Source organism: Triticum dicoccoides, chromosome 6B (genome assembly GCF_002162155.2).
Source record: "Triticum dicoccoides isolate Atlit2015 ecotype Zavitan chromosome 6B, WEW_v2.0, whole genome shotgun sequence".
In the NCBI taxonomy this organism is placed as follows: domain Eukaryota; kingdom Viridiplantae; phylum Streptophyta; class Magnoliopsida; order Poales; family Poaceae; genus Triticum; species Triticum dicoccoides.
Genome location: NC_041391.1, coordinates 180195201 through 180213735, shown reverse-complemented (window position 1 = coordinate 180213735; position 18535 = coordinate 180195201). Strand labels below are relative to the sequence as shown.

The 18535-nt window shown below is 47.5% G+C and overlaps 1 protein-coding gene and 2 long non-coding RNA genes across 3 annotated transcripts; 2 read left to right on the top strand and 1 right to left on the bottom strand.

Annotated features, from left to right (window-relative positions):
* Positions 1-4320: 4320 nt before the first annotated feature.
* On the top strand, positions 4321-5708 carry LOC119323866. The gene is made up of 3 exons (XR_005156545.1): positions 4321-4493; positions 4588-4891; positions 5377-5708. It is a non-coding gene; the product is annotated as an uncharacterized LOC119323866 (long non-coding RNA).
* Positions 5709-5737: 29 nt separating this feature from the next.
* On the top strand, positions 5738-9099 carry LOC119323029. Its single transcript, XR_005156059.1, has 6 exons — positions 5738-5792; positions 5893-6030; positions 6711-7168; positions 7264-7552; positions 7658-8698; positions 8972-9099. It is a non-coding gene; the product is annotated as an uncharacterized LOC119323029 (long non-coding RNA).
* Positions 9100-10173: 1074 nt separating this feature from the next.
* On the bottom strand, positions 10174-12048 carry LOC119324228 (SNF1-related protein kinase regulatory subunit gamma-like PV42a). Its single transcript, XM_037597995.1, has 3 exons — positions 11407-12048; positions 10961-11300; positions 10174-10862 (listed from the first exon to the last, which is right to left on the bottom strand). The coding sequence occupies exons 1-3, from the start codon at positions 11925-11927 to the stop codon at positions 10410-10412; spliced, it is 1314 nt and encodes a 437-aa protein (XP_037453892.1). The 5' UTR covers positions 11928-12048; the 3' UTR covers positions 10174-10409.
* Between the last annotated feature and the right edge of the window lie 6487 nt (positions 12049-18535).

The window sequence follows — 18535 nt, the reverse complement described above, 5'->3', positions numbered from 1 at the left end:
TACCACACGAAAACCCTATTCGCCCACAAAGCAGCGATGCGAGCTACTAATATGGGCCGTTCCACTTCCAGATTTACACAGTGCAGCCAACCGGTTTTGGGAACCTTAGAACTGGGGTTTCCCTTACATTGTTTCTTTTCTGGTTTCTTCGGCTCTCTATTCTTTTCAATTTCTTTGTTTTTCCTTTTTTTGTTTTTCTTTTTCCATTTTTTCTGTTTCAATTTTATTAAAAATGATTTTTCTTTTTAAAAATGTTCCAAAATTTAAAAAAACATCGGATTTTCAAATATTTATTCTCAAAAGACATTTTTGTTTTCAAATTCGGTTTGGGAATTTCAAAAAATATTCAAAATTCAAAAAAGATTGGAATTTCATAAACTGTTTGTATTTCAAAAATGTTCAGGAATTTGAAGAAAATTTCTAGTTTCCGAAAAAATTGCACAAATTTAAAAATTGTTCATTTTTAGAAAATTTGTTCACAAATTCATCAAAAAATAGGGGCATTTCAGGACATGGAGTAATTGAGCGCGAGCTCATATGCTCACGATATCGTGTGCATCCGTATGGGCGTTGGGATGTGGACTAATTCTTTACTAGTATAACGCCCGTGCGTTGCCACGGGCTCTTCAAAATTTATAATCAGTATCTTTCATTTATCATCCCCTCATATTGGGTGATTATGGGGTGCTCTAATTAGAAACACAACAATCAAATATTAGGAAATTTCACCGAACGAACAACAACGAATAATACGATATCTATCAAACGAATAAAATGAGGTCATATTTTTGGTCCGTCATGCACTTCTGTTGAAAAGTGCCTATCCCTTTTAGAATCAACCCACTGTTTGCTCGCACGCAAAAAAAATACATCTCTAAAGTGGGGAACCGATCGGTGCCAAAAAGAACTCAAACTCCTATCCAATCTCGACTTCGTGCTCTTCCACTTCCATTGATAAAGATGGGACGTCAAGGGTTTCATCATGATGACCTCGAGCAGCCGCCGACATCCCTCCCCACATCTACCCCTACCCCCTGCTGCCGCTTGCACTGTCCTTGCTCTTCGAGGGAGCTAGGGACACAATGTTCTTTAGGATGGGCATGACCAGATCCACGAGGAGGCCACATTCTTCCATGGGAACCCAACCAAGCACACCACCCTCCGCAACCATCCAATCCCAGCCTAACAAAGTCAAGACCCGCCATCGATCCACAAATCAGGCTCGCCGCATCCAGGTTCACTGCAAGTCTGCGACGAGTCTGTAGTCGACATCTTGACTTTGGCTATCCCCACGGAAGAATCATCGGATCCTGCTTACTTTTACCATCACTTCGTCTCTTCCCAAGGCAGCGACACCACCCAGCCAATCACCACCACCGCTTGCGGCTTGCCTACATAAAATCATGAGAAATCCCCACGGCGGTGCTGTAAGATCACCTTGGCGACCTCGACAGTGACCGACTGGTCTAAGATCTAAGCTAGCCGCTCTTTGTAGAAACCAACAGAAGTAGGCATGTGACTCAGATTTGTTCTTTGGTGTGCATGCGTTTCTTGCTGCCCACCAGCTCTTGTCTACAACTCGCCTATCTCTGTACCAGCTCTTGGTCTACAACTCGCCTATCTCCATGCTCGAGACGACCAAGCTCGATGCGCAAGCCGCATACGTCTGCTAGAGCTATATCCAGGCCCTATGATTTTTGGATCACTGGCACTATGGGTGCCAGGACCGGAGTCGCCCTTATCCACCAAGTGGATCAAGGAGGCCCACCACCTAGACTCTACATCGCAATATTTTGTGTTTTCCTATAAAAAGTAAAGAACCTTCTCTAATAAACGTAAATATAACCTTTTGGTTTTATAGTCTCAACTTTCCTACACTCCAATACCAGAAGGATTTCTTGGTTTTATTTAATGACCTTCTTGAATGTCATTCACTTAGAAAGGTAGTAATACAATCTGTGATATTAAGGCAAATTATTAGTCATATTAAAGTGCAAAAGGCCCTATAGGAGTCAAAGCATGACTTTTATGGTTATACTGTAATTTGCAAGATCTGAGATTTATGCAAATGTACAATTAGAGAAGAGCCAATTAAATAGATTTTCACATTCAGAATAGTACGATTAGCAGTAGCACTTCAATTTTTTCATGTTTGATCAGCTTGCTAGGTGGTTATCACTAAGCATGTTGGAACGATGAGCATAACCTAACTTAGTTCAGTACGTGTTGCTGCAAATTAGTTCAGTATGTACGAAGCTGTTGCTAATTTCAATGCCTGGCTGTTGCAAGTTTCTAATGAAAAAGTACTTCAGGTCAAAGGTCAGGGAATATACACTTTTGTTATCATGGTTGTTTCCTTATAGTGAACAACTTTGATCACCACTTCAGCAGCTACTATCTATAAGAAGACATTAGCTAAGTAGATACAGGCAAAGAAAGCATGTAGGCAAAACCAGAATTAAAAACATCCTTCTCAATGGAGCTTGTGCAATTCGGAAGACCCTAATCATCGATGAGGGACCCCTCCGATGGTAGCATGGCGTGACAATTGCCGTCAATGACGACACCCAAAGTACCTTGCACAATCCATCGATCCAGTTCGAAACAATCAAGCACATACCTTGCAAAGTGATGTGGATCTGAAGCAGAGGTGGGAAGGTAAAGGCTTAGGTGAGGTGGAATGAGACGTTGATATAGAAGTGCACGCATGAGAATAAGGCGGTGCCCAGGATGGATCTCCATCGGAGGAGGCCGGATCCGCTAGGGAGGAGGTCGCTGTAGTACCTGCCATCTGTGCGATGGATCACGGGGCTGGCAGGCAGGGGGATAGGAGGGAGCGGGTGGGCTAGAGCGCAGATGGCGGGTGCCCCCGACGACGGCTGGGAAGGATGGTGGAGGAGGTGGATGAGGATGGCGGCGGCGGCGTCTGCGGTTGCGCCTCGTCCGCAGCCGTGCTGGTGGTGGCCGATGCGAGAGCCGGATGGCGTCGGCCAGAATCAGGCAGGGGCGACAAAGATTTAGAGGAGAGAGAGAATGGAGGCGATGAGCGATGGGAGGAAGGGCCATCGGCGATTGGGGTGGCCTCAGATCCGCCCTCCGTGGCCGCCTATTTCATGGGACGAACACCCGTGCTCACCGTCGGGCTCGCCTTCGGCCGCTGCCTCGCCCACATCCACGATGTAGAGCCCCTTTCTCCGATCCCATTTGCCAGGGAGGCAGCGCCATCCTTCATCGCAGAGAACGAGTCCACACTGAGATCCCAACCAGATCGTGATTGCGCCTCCCCAAACCGCAGCGGCACATCCCACTCCATCAACGACCAACCTATATGAGGCGGAGGGTCAGTGTAGGACGCGAGCGCCGTCACCATGGACGTGGGGGACGCCGTAGGTGGGAAGGAGGCGGCGACGACGTCTGTGTCAGGAAGATCGCACGACGGCAGCGGCGTTTACTCGAGGGGATCGAGAGGAGCTGCGTTTGGTGCCGGGTGGATTCTTTGGTGCGTGCGTGGGGCTGGAGATTGTGATAGGTGATCAGGTGAGGGCGTGCCATACCTAGATCGATAGCCTTACCATACCTGGCGGTAATTTAAATTTATTACCATATTCGATATTTCCCGAGTTATGGCCTTACCATACCTGGATTGATAGCCTTTGGGGTAATTTAAATTTATTACCATATAATTACCATATTCAAAATTTCCTGAGTTATGACCTTACCATACCTGGATTGATTTATTACTATATGTGGATTAATTATGATTTATTACTATATGATTTATTACTATATGATTTATTACTATACGTGGATAGTCTTACCATACTTGGTGGTAATTTAAATTTATTACCATATTCGATATTTCCCGAGTTATGGCCTTACCATACCTGGATTGATAGCCTTTGGGGTAATTTAAATTTATTATCATATAATTACCATATTCAAAATTTCCTGAGTTATGACCTTACCATACCTGGATTGATTTATTACTATACGTGGATTAATTATAATTGATTACCATAAATACGTTGGGTATTGCCGGTCAGACGAGAAAAGAGAAAAACCGGTGGGAGGGGCTGATGGGAGGTGGGATGAAGAAAAACCGGTTGAAAATAAACCGGTTGAAAATAAACCGGTTGAAAGTGGGGGGATTATTCAACCAATTCATTCATTAAGAGTAGAGATATGGTGCGGGTTGAATTCTGGGAAAAGGAGAGGGCGAGAGAATACGTATGCGCAGAGTTGTGAAGTGGGCCTGGTTTTGGGCGGCCGTCAACATACAACGCACTGAGCCGTGGGTCAGAGCCGCTAGAATCTATCTGATCCGTGGCTCAGAAAGTTTTCTTTCCGTCACAGGATGCCAGGCGCGTCATCAATGCAACCCCTGGCTCCTCTGCCGTAGCGCCATAGCCATTTTCGCGAAGGCGAGAGAGGGAGCGAGAAGAAGAACAGGCGACCCGTCGCGCCATGGAGTTCCTAATGCAGCCAATCCGCAGGTACGCCGTTCCGATCCGATTTCTTCAAGTGCAAAGTCTGATTTGAAGTTTGTGCGGCAGACTGGTTAGTTCTCTCTGCTTTGGATGGGCATAGATCTACGAATTTTGAGGAGGTCGGAGAGAGCATGGTGTCGGAAGGTTCGCCGGCAGTTGGGACAAGGCGAACGGCGGTGGAGGTGGCGCTGCACGACGGAATAGTTTTGAGCGGGGACAAGCGGCTCTGCCCGTCGTCAGGAGCGGTAATGTTGAGTGGCCAAGGACAAATCTGCAGCGGTACGCCGGCGGCGGCTATGAGCGGCGAAGAATGAATATGCAGTGCGGTGCAAGCAGCAGCGGTGAGAAAGGAGAGCTCGCCTCCCACATCTGAGCTGTCCACGGGCTCCTGGTTGGAATAAGAGGTGAGGGGAATAGAATTTGAACACCATTAGTAAAAATTCAGACTGTGTATGGTTTGGCATTCTTGCTTGACTTGTTTGCTGCTGGAAAAGGACTGTGTGATACGAATTGGTGTGGTTGCTGCTTGGTTTTGCACTGTTAGTTTGATCTATGACTCCCGTATGAATGCATGGTGTGTTTTTATTTAGAGTGGAAGCATAACTGCTTACTGCTGCCCCTCTAAGAAATTGTAGTATTGATCTTTCAGGATGACTACGGGCATTCATTGATTTTTACAAATTCCCTGCTAGAAATCCATCGTTTTATGTATCAGGGACAGTAGTTTGAAATGCAAAAAATGTGATTGGTGCATTAGAATGATTGACACGACCATGTTTGATCCATTATCAGTTTCGTTTTATGTAGCATTTACTGTAGTGTCAGCAAAAAAATAAAATTGATTGGTGGATTACAATGATTGACATAGCCATGTTTGATCCATTATCAGGTTGCGGATTGGTGCTGCTGGCCCCAGCAAGGCGCCTTGCGCTACCCGTATTGTTCGCCGAAAAGCCGACGGATAATGTAATCACTGCAGTGCTGGGTACTACCTTTGACTCGCTTGGATAAGCATACGATTTCTACAGCTTGTATTCCTGGGAGAAAGGATTTGATATAAGATATGGTAAAAGCCGGCTAAATGTGGAGAGGATGAAGTGCATGCAGGAAATTGTTTGCATGAAGGGGAGCCTTGGCGCAGTGGTAAAGCTGCTGCCTTGTGACCATGAGGTCATGGGTTCAAGTCCTGGAAACAGCCTCTTACAGAAATGTAGGGAAAGGCTGCGTACTATAGACCCAAAGTGGTCGGACCCTTCCCTGGACCCTGCGCAAGCGGGAGCTACATGCACCAGGTTGCCATGTTTGGTAAGTAAATCTGTGGTCGATATTAATGTGTTTGTTCATAGAATTAGATGAAGATTTTGCGAAGCATATGATTTATGAATCTAATATTTATGTTTACAAGGAAAAGCTAGTGTGGAGAACACAAGGTCCTGTCAGTGTGAATGCCAAGCGTTAATAAGGCTGTTATGGACAGAGGACAATGGTTGGTATATCGCAAAGCATCGAGAGAGCCATAACCACTCGCTTTCGCCAAATTTCGGTGAGACAATTCACTGGTCATCCCACAAGCACTTTGATGTGTACAGCAGGGATTTGAGAAAGCATTTGCGGCAGAATAATGTCAACCTAGCTAAGGTGTATAGCATAGTAGGCATATTTTTTGGATCGATGAAAAATGTGCCATTTAAGAAGAGGTCTTTGTGTAATCTTTGCGGCCAGATTAGCAGGGAACAATCAGATGATAATGTAAGGAAAACAATGGAGGTTTTTGCAGAAATTGGGGCAAAGGACCCTCATTTCAAATACAGAGTTCAGCCTGACAAAGAGGGCGGGATCAAGAACCTTATGTGGGCAAGCGGGAGCAATAGGTTGCAGTACACATTTTCCGGTAGTGCATTAACATTTGACACAACCTACATGACAAATTTGTATGACATGCCTTTCAGACTATTTGTTGGTGTGAACAACCATTTTCAGAGAGTGATCCCGGCTGGATTGATTGTGTGTGGCGAAACTGTCGAGAGTTTCAAATGGGTTTTCTCTGAATTTCTCAGAATCATGGGTGGCGCTGCACCAAAAAACTATACTTACTGGCAAGATCTTCATTTCATTGCTGTTATTTATATGGTGGTGTTTCCGTAGTCTAAAAAAATATGATTGATATTTACTTTTCTGCAAATCGTCATGACTGATGGATGTCAAATTTTGTTTGGTTCACAGACCAGAATCGGGCTATGGAAGTGGCGTTCAAGAACATAATGCCAGATACTATGCACTGCTGGTGTAAGTGGCACGTGCTAAATAAAGTCAAAGAATCGTTGGGCCTCTGCACACCAAGAAGAGTGAATTCTGAGCAGAGTTCCGCAAAAGTGGTGAATCACATGCTGACGGTGGGTGAATTTGAGAAAGACTGGGAATTGTTGCTTGCTAAATACATGATGAGGTCGCATCCATATATGACGAACCTATTTGAGATCAGGGAGAAATGGGCGAAGCCGTATTTGAAAGGAGTGTTTTGTGCCAAGATAGCGAGCACGCAAAGTAGTGAAAGTGCGAACCATATGTTAAAGAATTATGTCCCTCCAGGATGTCCAATGCTTATGTTTCTTTAGAAGTATATGAGGCTACTCTTTGACAGTGAAGCGGAAGAGAACTATGAAGAGAAGCGAACAAGAATTGTGAGTATTATTTAAGTACGCATTTCTTGTTAGATGTACATTCAATTTGGAATATGATTTCTGCATTGACTGGTTGAACTTGTTTTGTGGTTCAGGGGAGGCCTTTGTTAAGAGCAAACTTGGCAGTTGAAAGACATGCTGGAAAGATATATACAAGGGCCATGTTTGAGGAATTTGGGCATATATTGTATGAGTGTCGAGTTAACCAAGTGGAAGAAATTGAGAAACATAAGCTGTATGTTGCAATTCACATTGAGGCTGACAAAAGAGAGAAGTGGTGCAGGGTGTCATATGAGGTAAAAGTTGCTAGACGGAGGTCACGAATTTGAATGTGAATGCGGGCAGTTTGAACACATGGGGCTGCTGTGCAGCCATGTGTTGAAGGTGAGGAAACTTATTTGACTTACTGTTGTTAACATAGAGTGCTCATGTGTTCTCAACCGTATGTTCTTCAATTAAATTATTTAAACTGCTGCTGTTGTGTTCCAGGTCCTAGACTTCATCCGAGCTAAAGAAATCCCAGTTAAGCATACAGTAAAAAGGTGGAGAAAGGATGCTTGAGATATACTGCCTAAGGACCTTGTGCAATATCAGAAAGAAGACATGCATAAAAATCCATTCTCATACAGACACTTCACCATATATATGCATGCGATGGAACTAGCCCGCCTGGGCGATACAAGTGTGGAGGCATACAACCGTTTGATGGGGCTATTCAAAGCAAACCTGGCAGAGATGTTGCCAGATGCCGAAGGGAGAGATGTCCTTGGTCTCGAGGATAGGCTTGCTGATAAGGGAGGTGCTGTGAATCAGGTGGCATCGTCCATGGCGGCCGAAGTAGTGAACAATAGTGGTCAGTATGCCGGAAGCAAGGCCGGATAAGAACAACTTGCCCAGACCGAGGAGATGTACCAAAGCAGCCGAGGAAGCCGGCTAGGTATAAGAATTGCGGAGTGGAGGGTCGCCAGAGGAATAATTGTAAAAGGCAATTGATCTTAGGTTAGTAGGTGGAATGTAGTTGCTGGCTGATCAAACTAATGAATTATCTGTTGACATGTTCTCCATAATGGTTCAGTGTTTCGATGTTCGGGTGTAAGCTCGATACTTTGGTAATGCTGGTGGAACTGAAACAAGTGCTGTATGATGGGTGAAACATGCAAAATCTGTGTACATTAGCTGGAAGGCAGTCTGTAATTTCCCTTGTTATTCTCTTGGTTCATGACATGTGAGTTAGGCTTTTTTTGCTGAATCTGTATTTTGGTCTGTACTATGCCTGCAATCTGGACAAGGGATGAGCGGAAGGGCGTGCCCATGTTGCGAGGAAGAAGCTGAGGAGGACATGGCCCCCGATATGGTTTCTTGCGAGCTTAGATGGGATGAGAGAGGAGGAGCAGGAGGAAGGATCGAGAGCAGGGTGAGGGGTTGGTGAGGCACAGTAAATAAGGCTGTAAGGCCGAGCCGTGGCTCTGAACATAGCAGTCCGTCTGAGCCGGTTCACGCGGGACGGAAAGGTGGCATCATGTGGGATAGGTAGGTGGGTCCAGGCACAGACATAGTCGTCATATACTATTTGGAATACATATGAATATACACACTGCGTCATGAATCTTAGCGACACGGTATGGCTCAGATATCCAGTGCATCTGAGCTCGAGCTCAGAATAGCACTTTCCGGCATTTCAAAACATGTTCTTATTTTCAAAAAATGTACGGAATTTCAAAAGGTGTTTTTTGAAAAAAATCTCGTTTTCCAATTTGTTCATGAATTCAAAAATTGTTCATGGCGGCGTCTTATGTCTTGCAGGATGTAGGCATCAATGGGGCGTCTTACTTCTTGCGGGATGTAGGCGTCGACGACGGGCACGACCGTGAGCGGAGCCGCCTACATCGTCCTGATGGCCTTGATGACCTTGGTGCGGCTCGCCACCGCGAGCATGGCCTCGCTCGCCCCGCTGAGCTCACGAACGATGCGCAACAGGACGCCACCGAGCTCCGCGTCGAAACCTGACCATGTCAATCTGGGTGAGCATCCTGTACATTGGCACCGACTCCATAAGCTCCACCAGCACCATGTTGTCCACCGAGCTCTTCAGCGGCACCAGCGCGATGCACGCCCTTGCTAGAGGTCTCCATGTAATCCAGAATGCTTGAATCCAGCTGGTGCCGGAGTAGTTTCCTCGACAACCGCATATCATTAATGTAGGGTGATGAACCATCATGGTATCGTTTGAATGCAGACCAGTCACGTGCCAAAAGGTCGTGATAATGTAAGGTGACGAACCGCCGTGGCTTGGTGCTGCCCGGTTGTCATTGTCGTGTGGGCGATGCGGTGACCGAGGTGTGGCGTTCGGTGGCGGTGAGTGTTGGCCGGGATGAAAACCTATTCTATTCTCAGACGGACCGGCGATGGCGAAGCTCGTTCTCTTCTTGAAGGCGTCGTCCCGTTGTGTTCCTCTAGTAGAAACACTGACTCGTTGTGTTCTTCTAGAAGAAACTCTGGCCCGACCTCTAGTAGAAACACTGACCCGTTGTGTTCTTCTAGGAGAAACTCTGACCCTCTGGTCGGGCGACGGCGGCCGTTCCAATGTCGTATCCTTTCTGAAAGCGCTGCCTTGAAGTACACGGTTCGTCGCATGCGACTTCATCTCTTTATACATAGGGGTGGTGTTGCGGCGCTCAACATCTATGTATTCTGTTTGTCTTGGGTGTGTGTGGAGAAGCGTACATTTATACGTTGTGTCTATGATCTTTGTTTTATATATAAAAGTGGGGCGAAAGCCTTTTTACAAGGTGACGAACCGCCGTGGTGTAATTTAAACACGGAGCAGTTGCGTGTGACGAACCGCCGTGGTGTAATTTAAACATGGAGAAGTTGCGTGCCAGCAGCAGTGAGAGGTCGGATGCCTGCAAAGTCCCCTAGGCAAAATGCAATGCGTCTGGTCCGCCGATAATGTCCGCGTTTGAGATGCCCTAGTGGAGGATACCTGAATCCTTCTCGTCGAAAATTTGATTGGTTAATTGAGAAATTAAGGTTACATCCAGTTGAAAGGCTTTTTTAAAAAACACAAAGAGGAAAGCACCAAAAAGTTATGCTAGTGGCAAGTCTGGCTGAAACAATAAAACTGAGACACGTTACACTAGGCGCCAGTTCTAGCAAAAGACGCGCGGCACGGTCAGTGTCGGACACATACGTAACACGCCCGCCCACCGTCGGAACTCGGAAACACACCGCTAATGTTCCTCTAGGACGACACGATGTCGTGGAGCTCCCGGTCCTCGCCGAGGGCGGCCTCCCTGACCACCCGGAGCACGTCGGTCAGCGACACCACCCCGCGCAGCATCCCCTCCTCCTCCCCCTCGTCGTCGACCACCCACAGCCGGTGCACGTGGCTCGCCACCGCCTTCTCGATCACCTCCCCGAGCGTGCTCTCGAAGGAGCACGTCACCATCTCCCGCAGCCGCGGCGGCTCCTCTTCGTTGCCGGTGCCGGCGTCCACGGTGGTGTTAGTGTCGCCTTCGTCCGGGGATTGGACGCCGGCCGCCGCGTCGAGGGGCCTGCTGCCTTCGCGCCGGTACTCGGCCACCTTGTCCTTGAACTCCGCCACGCTGGCCCCCAGCCACGACCGCAGCTGCGCCACCGGGCAGTCCCGCAGGTCCGTCGCCGAGAACGTCTCCACCACCTTCTTCCCTCTCCCCTGCCGGACAAACAGAGCAGCCGTACCAGGCTGATGAATACGAACAGAACGAACAGAGCAACATGCAGATGCAGGAGGAAGCAGTGGCGGCGTCTTACGTCCTGCAGGATGTAGGCGTCCATGGGGGCGTCCACGACGGGCACGGCCGTGAGCGACGCCGCCCGCATCGTCCTGATGGCCTCGATGACCTTGGTGCGGCTCGCCACCGCCAGCACGGCCTCGCTCGCCGCGCCGAGCTCGCGGACGGTGCGCGACAGGACGCCGCCGAGCTCCGCGCCGTGCGCGCGCAGGAACCTCACCACGTCCATCTGGGTGAGCATCCTGTACACCGGCGCCGACTCCACCAGCTCTACGGCCACCACATTGTCCGCCGAGCTCTCCAGCGGCACCAGCGCGCGGTGCACGCCCTTGCTGAACGTCTCCATGCAATCCAGCAAGCTTAAAGCGCAGTTAATCACAACAAGTCAGCAATATGTGTCGGTCGTAGTATGATCTGAATTTCGCGAGGTACACAAATAGCTGGCTGAGAATCCTCGAGAAGCACCTCGTGTTTGGGTGGAGCGTCCACAGGGTGAGGCCCTCCAAGGAGTGGCCGATGACGGAGGACACCGGCACGGACATGCGGCTGTCGAGGTCGACCGGCGGCGAGCCACCGCCATCCTCAAGGGCGATGGCGTCGTCGTCGTCGTGGCCGGTCTCGGCGATGTGGGTGAGGATGTCGAGCATGTTGACCATGCCGATGTAGTGCTTGCGGGCGGCGCCGGTGGCGGGGTCAGACTCGACGATCAAGGAGCCGCCGGCCCCGATCCAGTGGCCCGGCGGCGCGGCCACGGTGACGGCGGAGACGCGGCCGGCGAGGAGCGCGTTGGCCGCGTTGGCCAGCGAGGCCGTGTAGGGGACCTCCACCAGCCGGCGCTTGGCGCGCGCCAGCTCCACCACCTTGCGCTCGCGGAGGACGCCGCACAGGCCCGCGCGCGCCTTCTTGTTGCTGTTGCTGTCGCCGCCGTGGCCGTGCAGCGCTTCTTGCTGCTGCTGCTCGTCGGCGAACGCTCTCAGCTGCGCCATTTGCCAATTCAGGAAGTCTTTTTTGGGAGTAGTGGTAGTTCACTGCAGCAGTACCAGAGTGAGTGAGTGTGGCGTCTGCCCGACATGAGTTTTTAATGCGTCCGGATCGGGTGTTTCGAGTGAGGGTGTTACGTGGCGAGCAGCGAGCCTGCATCGCCTGCCTAGCTGACGTGTGGAAAGCAACGTGGTGTAGCGAGCCACCGACCACCACGTCTAAAGTTTCGCTGTAGAAGGAAGTAGCCACAGCATATCTTTAGTGGAATAAAAAAGACCATTATCACCATTCAACATAAGCAAGTGGTTTTTTCTATGCCTATGTATGTTTGGCCAAAGCATAGAAGTAAGCATTTTTCTTATCTTCATCTCTACTTTTACAATCTCTGGGTCTTTGGCAGCCTCCTCTTTATTCCATATATTATCCAATTCACTTCTGCTACTTTCTTCGTCCGAAAATACTTATTCTAAAAATAGATAAAATAGATGTATCTATAATTAAAATAAGTCTAGATACATCCATTTTTAGAACAAGCAGAGGAAGTACTATTCATCCTAAGGGTCTTCTAACTTATTCTTGTGAGAAAAACAAACTTCAAGGATATTATATTCAATAGTTAAATCTCGTTTTCTTCTTCAAGGCAGCCTTTGGATTTCTTTCTAAGAAGTCCTTTTTTTAGCAAGGCAAAAGACTTGCCATTTTCATTGATTAAGAAGAAGGTTTAGACATAAGCCGCGAGGCGGCAAAAAGAAAAGGTCTACTCTCACGACATAACAATACTAAGTTGTTTGGCTCCCGCCAAAGACCAGAGATGAGCCTCCTCTTTGATTTTTGCGATAACAATGGAGGTCGGGGCAGAGACATTTTGAAAAATTCTTGCATTGTGCTCCTTCCAAATTTTCCACGAGATAAGCATCATCAAGGAGGCGATGGCCTTCCTGCAGCCACCTCCAGCATTAACCGCCTTGAGCCACCAATCTCTAACTGAGTCTTTGTGACGCCAAATCATTGGTGAGGAGTCAAGGATGCCAAGCCAAGTGCAAATTTTGGTCCAAATCCGGACAGTGAACCTACATTGGAATAGGAGGTGAGGAGCATATTCTTGCACTTGCTTGCAGAGAGGGCACAAATTGCAGCTTGGCCAGCCTCGCCGCAGTAAACGATCGGTTGTCTAAACATGATTTTGGAAGATCAACCAAGCAAAAAAAATTGCACTTCGGTGGAGCCCGCATCTTCTAGATTGTAGCATTCATTGGACAAAAGGAGAGACCGGCAAATTGCGCCATGTAAGCCGAGGAGGCGGAGTACTCGCCATTGTTTGTGAACTTCCAAGTTATGGTGTCTTAGCTTCCCTGGTTGAGGGTTACATCAGCAAGCATCCCCCACAGGGTTGCAAATTCCTGGATATGGGCCAAGGTTAGCCCCTGCTGAGTGTCAATATGGCGGATCCAAAGGTTGTTGTCAAGAGCTTTCCAGACCAGGCACGTTTTCTTTTTTGACAACTCAAAAATCTTTGGTGCAATGTCTTTAGGCCGTAGGCCGTCCAGCCATGGAGCTTCCCAGAACTTAATCTTGTTTCCATCTCTGATGCACACCCGTGTGGCAGCGGGGAAGAGATCGTTGTCGTTGCTAGTACAAGGCGTTCCTGAGCCAGACCAAGTCTTAGGTGGATCATCCCATTCGTGCCAGAGCCAACACAAGCGTATCGCAGTCGCAAACTTCTAGAGGTTGAGCACTCCTAGTCCACCATAAATCTTGGGCTTGCAGACGAGGTCCCAATTAACCTTGCACTTTTTGCCGGTCACCTTATCACAACCCGCCCAAAGGTAGGCACGCCGGAGGCTATCGATCTTCTTCATCACTTCAACCGGAAGGTCAAGGGGCGTTAGGTGGTAAATGGCAATTGCAGTGAACACAACCTTGACCAAAACAATGCGCCCCAGCGTAGCCACATGCATAGTCGACCAAGGTGGAAGCTTTCCAGCCACCTTGTCCTCCAAATACTGAAAGTGTATGCACTTTAGTCTTGTTACCGACAGCGGAAGACCAAGATATCGCATGGGGAAGGTAGTCCGGACCGCCGGGAAGGCCTGCAAAATGTTGTCAAGGTCAATGTTGCTGTAACAAATGGGCGCCACAAGGCTTTTGGCGCAGTTGGTGACCAAGCCGGTAACCTCCCCAAAGGAGCTCAGAGTTGAAACCAAGAAGTGGATATCTTCCTTGATGAGTGCAACAAAGATAGCAGCATCATCCACATACAAGGATGCACGGATGGGCCGACCACGAAGAGGATGCAGCAGGCCTTGATTAGTAGCCTTGGCGAGGATGTGATGAAGTGGGTCAATAGCAAGGACAAAAGGCAGAGGGGAGAGAGGATCCCCTTGCCTAAGACCACGCCCATGCTTAATTGGATCACAAGCAACACCATTTAGCAAAACTCTAGATGAGGCCGTGGATAGGAGGGCGCAGACCCAATCTCGAAACCGGCTCAAAAACTGGTGGTGACAAAATAAATCCATTAAATAATCCCATCTCACAGAGTCGAAAGCTCTCTTGATGTCAAGCTTGAATAGCAAGGATGGAGCTTTATTGCGGTGCAACCGACGAGCCAAGTTGCGGATGTACATGAAGTTATCATGGATACTCCTTTTCTTGATGAAAGCACTTTGAGTATTGGAAAAAAGGTTGGGAATGTGAAGAGCAAGGCGAGTGGCCATCATCTTAGCTATGACCTTTGCCACAATATGAATAAGACTTATGGGCCTGAAGTCAGAGATGTCCTCCGCCCCATATTTTTTGGGAATGAGAGCAATGTTGGCAGAGTTGAGCCAATGAAGGTTGGAGACGCGGAGGGCAGAAAAATTGTTGATCACTTGCATAAATTCAGGTTTTACAATATCCCAATATTCCTTGAAGAAAGCAGCAGTGAATCCATCCAGACCAGGGGCCTTGTCGCTAGGGAGATCATAGATTGCACCACGAACTTACTCCTTTGTGAACGGGGCATCTAAATCCGAGAGGTCACAAGTTGAAGGGGGGATGCAAGACCAATTGAAGTCCTTACAGCGCGGGGGCCTCTACCAATGGCTCTAGCAAAGTGAGATTGCACAATATCTTTCTTGTCATCGTGATTTGTGACCATCCTGTGTTATGCTTGAGGCGGTGGATAAAATTCTTTCTTCTTCAATGATTGATCCGGAGGTGGAAGAAGCGAGTGTTAGCATCTCCCTCTTTGATTAAGGTGATTCACGAGGATTGTCTCTTTTGGGCCCTTTCCAGAATAGCCAAGGCCACGACCTTTCTTTTAAGCTCTATTCTAAGGTCACGCTCACCGGAGCTAAGGGGCCTCTCCTCTTGTGCCATGTTCAGCCGAAGGATGATCTCAAAGGCCATATGGAGTTGAACTTTGTGATTATAGAAGATACGTCGGCTCCATGTCCGGAGGCGCTGACTTGTTTTTCTAAGTTTGTGGAACAACACATGATAGGGCTCGGAATGGTTCGCCCTTTCATTCGAAGCATCTTGCACTGTCTTCTTGAAGTTGTACATTTTGATCTAGAAATTTTCAAATCTGAATGTTTTGGGTCTCGTCGGCCCCTTGTTACTAGTGTCACGCCCAATATGCGATACTATCCTAAAGAGACTCGAAGGTCCCACCAAGGATAGAACCGCATATTGAAACGCTTTTGCAAGGTGGATATCATTACATCAACATTACATAATAGTTGGGGATACATACACGAGGCATACAATGCCACACGAATACAACATCATCATACATGAAAGTGCTAGTTATCGACTAGAGGGGGGGGGGTGAATAGGCGATTTTTATGAAAGTCTTCAAAACATGGAAGTTTCAAAGACAAACAATAGAAACAACCTAATTGATATGCAGCGGAAGATAAACTACAACAAGCAAGCCATAATCAAGTATGCAATAGCATTAACGTTCGAAGATTAATAGCAGCTAGGTAGTAGGATCAGGATGGAAGATAGTATGAAGCCAATCAACAATAGTAGTCAAGCAATGAAGTCAATCAGATAAGACGATAAGCAATGACTTCACGAAGACAAACTCAAAGTAAAGGAGGGAAGAGATAGAACCAGTTGCTTGTTGAAGACAAAGGATTTGTTGGACCAGTTCCAGTTGCTGTGACAACTGTACGTCTGGTTAGGGAGGCTGAGATTCAACTCAGAAGACCGTGTCTTCACCTTATTCCCCTTGAGCTAAGGACACTTAGTCCTCGCCCAATCACTCTGGTAAGTCTTCAAGGTAGACTTCCAAACCTTCACAGACTACGTTCACCCGGCAATCCACAATGACTCTTGGATGCTCAGAACGCGACGCCTAACCGGCTGGAGGATACACAGTCCTCAAGTGTAATAAGTCTTCAGGCCACACAGACAGAAAGACTTCAGTGATGCCTAACACTCTTTGGCTCTGGGTGTTTGGGCTTTGTCCTCGCAAGGATTTCTCTCTCTCAAATGCTTCGAGGTGGGTTGCTCTCAAACGACAAAAGCCGTATATTAACTCTGAGCAGCTACCAATTTATGGTGTAGGGGGTGGGCTATTTATAGCCACTAGGCAACCCGACCTGATTTGTCCGAAATGACCCTGGGTCACTAAGGAACTGACACGTGTTCCAGCGGTCAGATTTCAAACACACACGGCAACTTTACTTGGGCTACAAGCAAAGCTGACTCATCCAACTCTGGATAAGATTTGCTCTCATTGTCTTCGCTCGAAGACATAGGATTTGGGTTGAGCATCACTTCAGTCACTCTGACTTAGTTCACTTGGACCCCACTTAACAGTACGGTGGTTCCTATGACTCAACAAAGAAGAAAAGGAAACAACGAAACTACACAGTCTTCGTGCTCCATAGTATTCACGCAATGTCTTCTCATGTCATAGTCTTCAATATGAATATCTTCTCATACCACCATTGTCGTCAATGTCTTCATACATTTTTAGGGGTCATCTCCAGTAGGTAAACCGAATCATTGAGGGACACTACCTGCGTTATCCTGCAATTCTCACAAACGCATTAGTCCCTCAACCAACTTTGTCGTCAATACTCCAAAACCAACTAGGGGTGGCACTAGATGCACTTACAATCTCCCCCTTTTTGGTGATTGATGACAAACTGGTTGAAGTTTTCAACGGGGATAAAGTATGTGAAATTGTAAAGGATAGGAATTTGTCTTCATAAGTAGCAAGGGCTCCCCCTGAAGATGTGCATATAAATAATTTTGCTTTTGGAATGCAAATGCACATGGCAGGTTGTACTTGTGGAGATCCACTTCAACTTATGAAGATAATTCATCATGCATGAAATGATATGGCATATAGGATGACATGCATAATGAAAAATGGACGTCTGCAGGATGATTTAAGTGCGGAAGTTATCATCGCACGTGGAAATGCAAATAAGTAGCAGACGACCATCAAGTTTAAGTGTTACAACTCAGAGAACCAAATGTTTCAAAACGCAAGAGTTGTAAGCACGAGGCAAAATATAACGCAACCACCCATTTGAACCCGCTTGAAGACTATCAACTCATACGCTTCTCCCCCTTTTGTCAGTAATGACCAAAAAGGTTTGAAGACATAGAGCATCTACTCGTCTTCTTGATGAGTAGGTGAAGCAGCAGGGTTGTCGTTATTGGGTGGCGGTGCAGATGAACTTGATGCAGTGTCGATGCGCGCAGTAGTAGTAGGAGGTGGTGAAGTAGCATCATCTTCATCATTGATCACTCTGGCATTTACCGTTGCCGCGGAGGAAGAATATTCAGAGTCTTCAAGAGATGGAGTTCTTCGTAAGACAACATTCCGTGGAGGAGTGGAGTCAAACCGAAATCTTTCATTGAAGCCATCGTCTTGAAGATCTGCTTCAGCACTAAGCAGGGTCAAACTCTTCCATGATTGCCGGCAAGTTTCGTGAGCAACACAGGCATTCTTGGTGGCAAGGTTGCGAATGCGATTGACATCCACCAAGAGGCTTTGCATCTGTCTCTTGAGCCAAAAGTGATGTTTATCCTGTTTCTAATGAAGGGCCACAAGAAGTTCTCGATCATTGAGAACGCGAGAATGCTTCCGAGGCCTTTGGGCAATGGTGCTTTCAGTGGCTTCAGTAGGTGCTCGATGAGGCAGACGAGTATTTCCAACCAATGGATAGATTCGTGTAGCTGCTTGAACACCTTCAATGGGTTGAGTGAAGCTTTCGTGCTCGGCATTCTGAAGACAAAGAGGCTTCTTGGCTGGGTCAGGATATATAACTTCAACTGACATATCAACCTCAGGTAGAAAAATCACATGATTGCGAGCAGAAGGTTGATAGTTAACAGTAGAGTGTCGCTTTATGAGGCGCATGACCCATGGAGCATAAAACTTCAGACCAAAGAGATCAGAGCCGGAGGCAGCAAGTTGTGTGATGAAGAAATCTTGTGCATTGAAGCTGATGCCATTGAAAATGTAGAAGACCAAAGTCTTCATAGCTCCTTCAAGCTTTGCCGCTGATGAATGTCCTTTGATAGGCCATAGAGTCCGCCTGATGATGTGATATATGGTGTGTGGCAGATACTCAAGGTCTTCAACAAAGAACTCTGTTGG

Coding starts and splice junctions, on each gene's coding strand:
- LOC119324228 (XM_037597995.1), bottom strand. CDS start 11,927: ATGGCGCAGCTGAGAGCGTTCGCCGACGAGCAGCAGCAGCAAGAAGCG. Junction 11,301..11,406: donor ACGCTCCACCCAAACACGAG/GTGCTTCTCGAG, acceptor CTGCGCTTTAAG/CTTGCTGGATTGCATGGAGA. Junction 10,863..10,960: donor ACGCCTACATCCTGCAGGAC/GTAAGACGCCGC, acceptor TTTGTCCGGCAG/GGGAGAGGGAAGAAGGTGGT.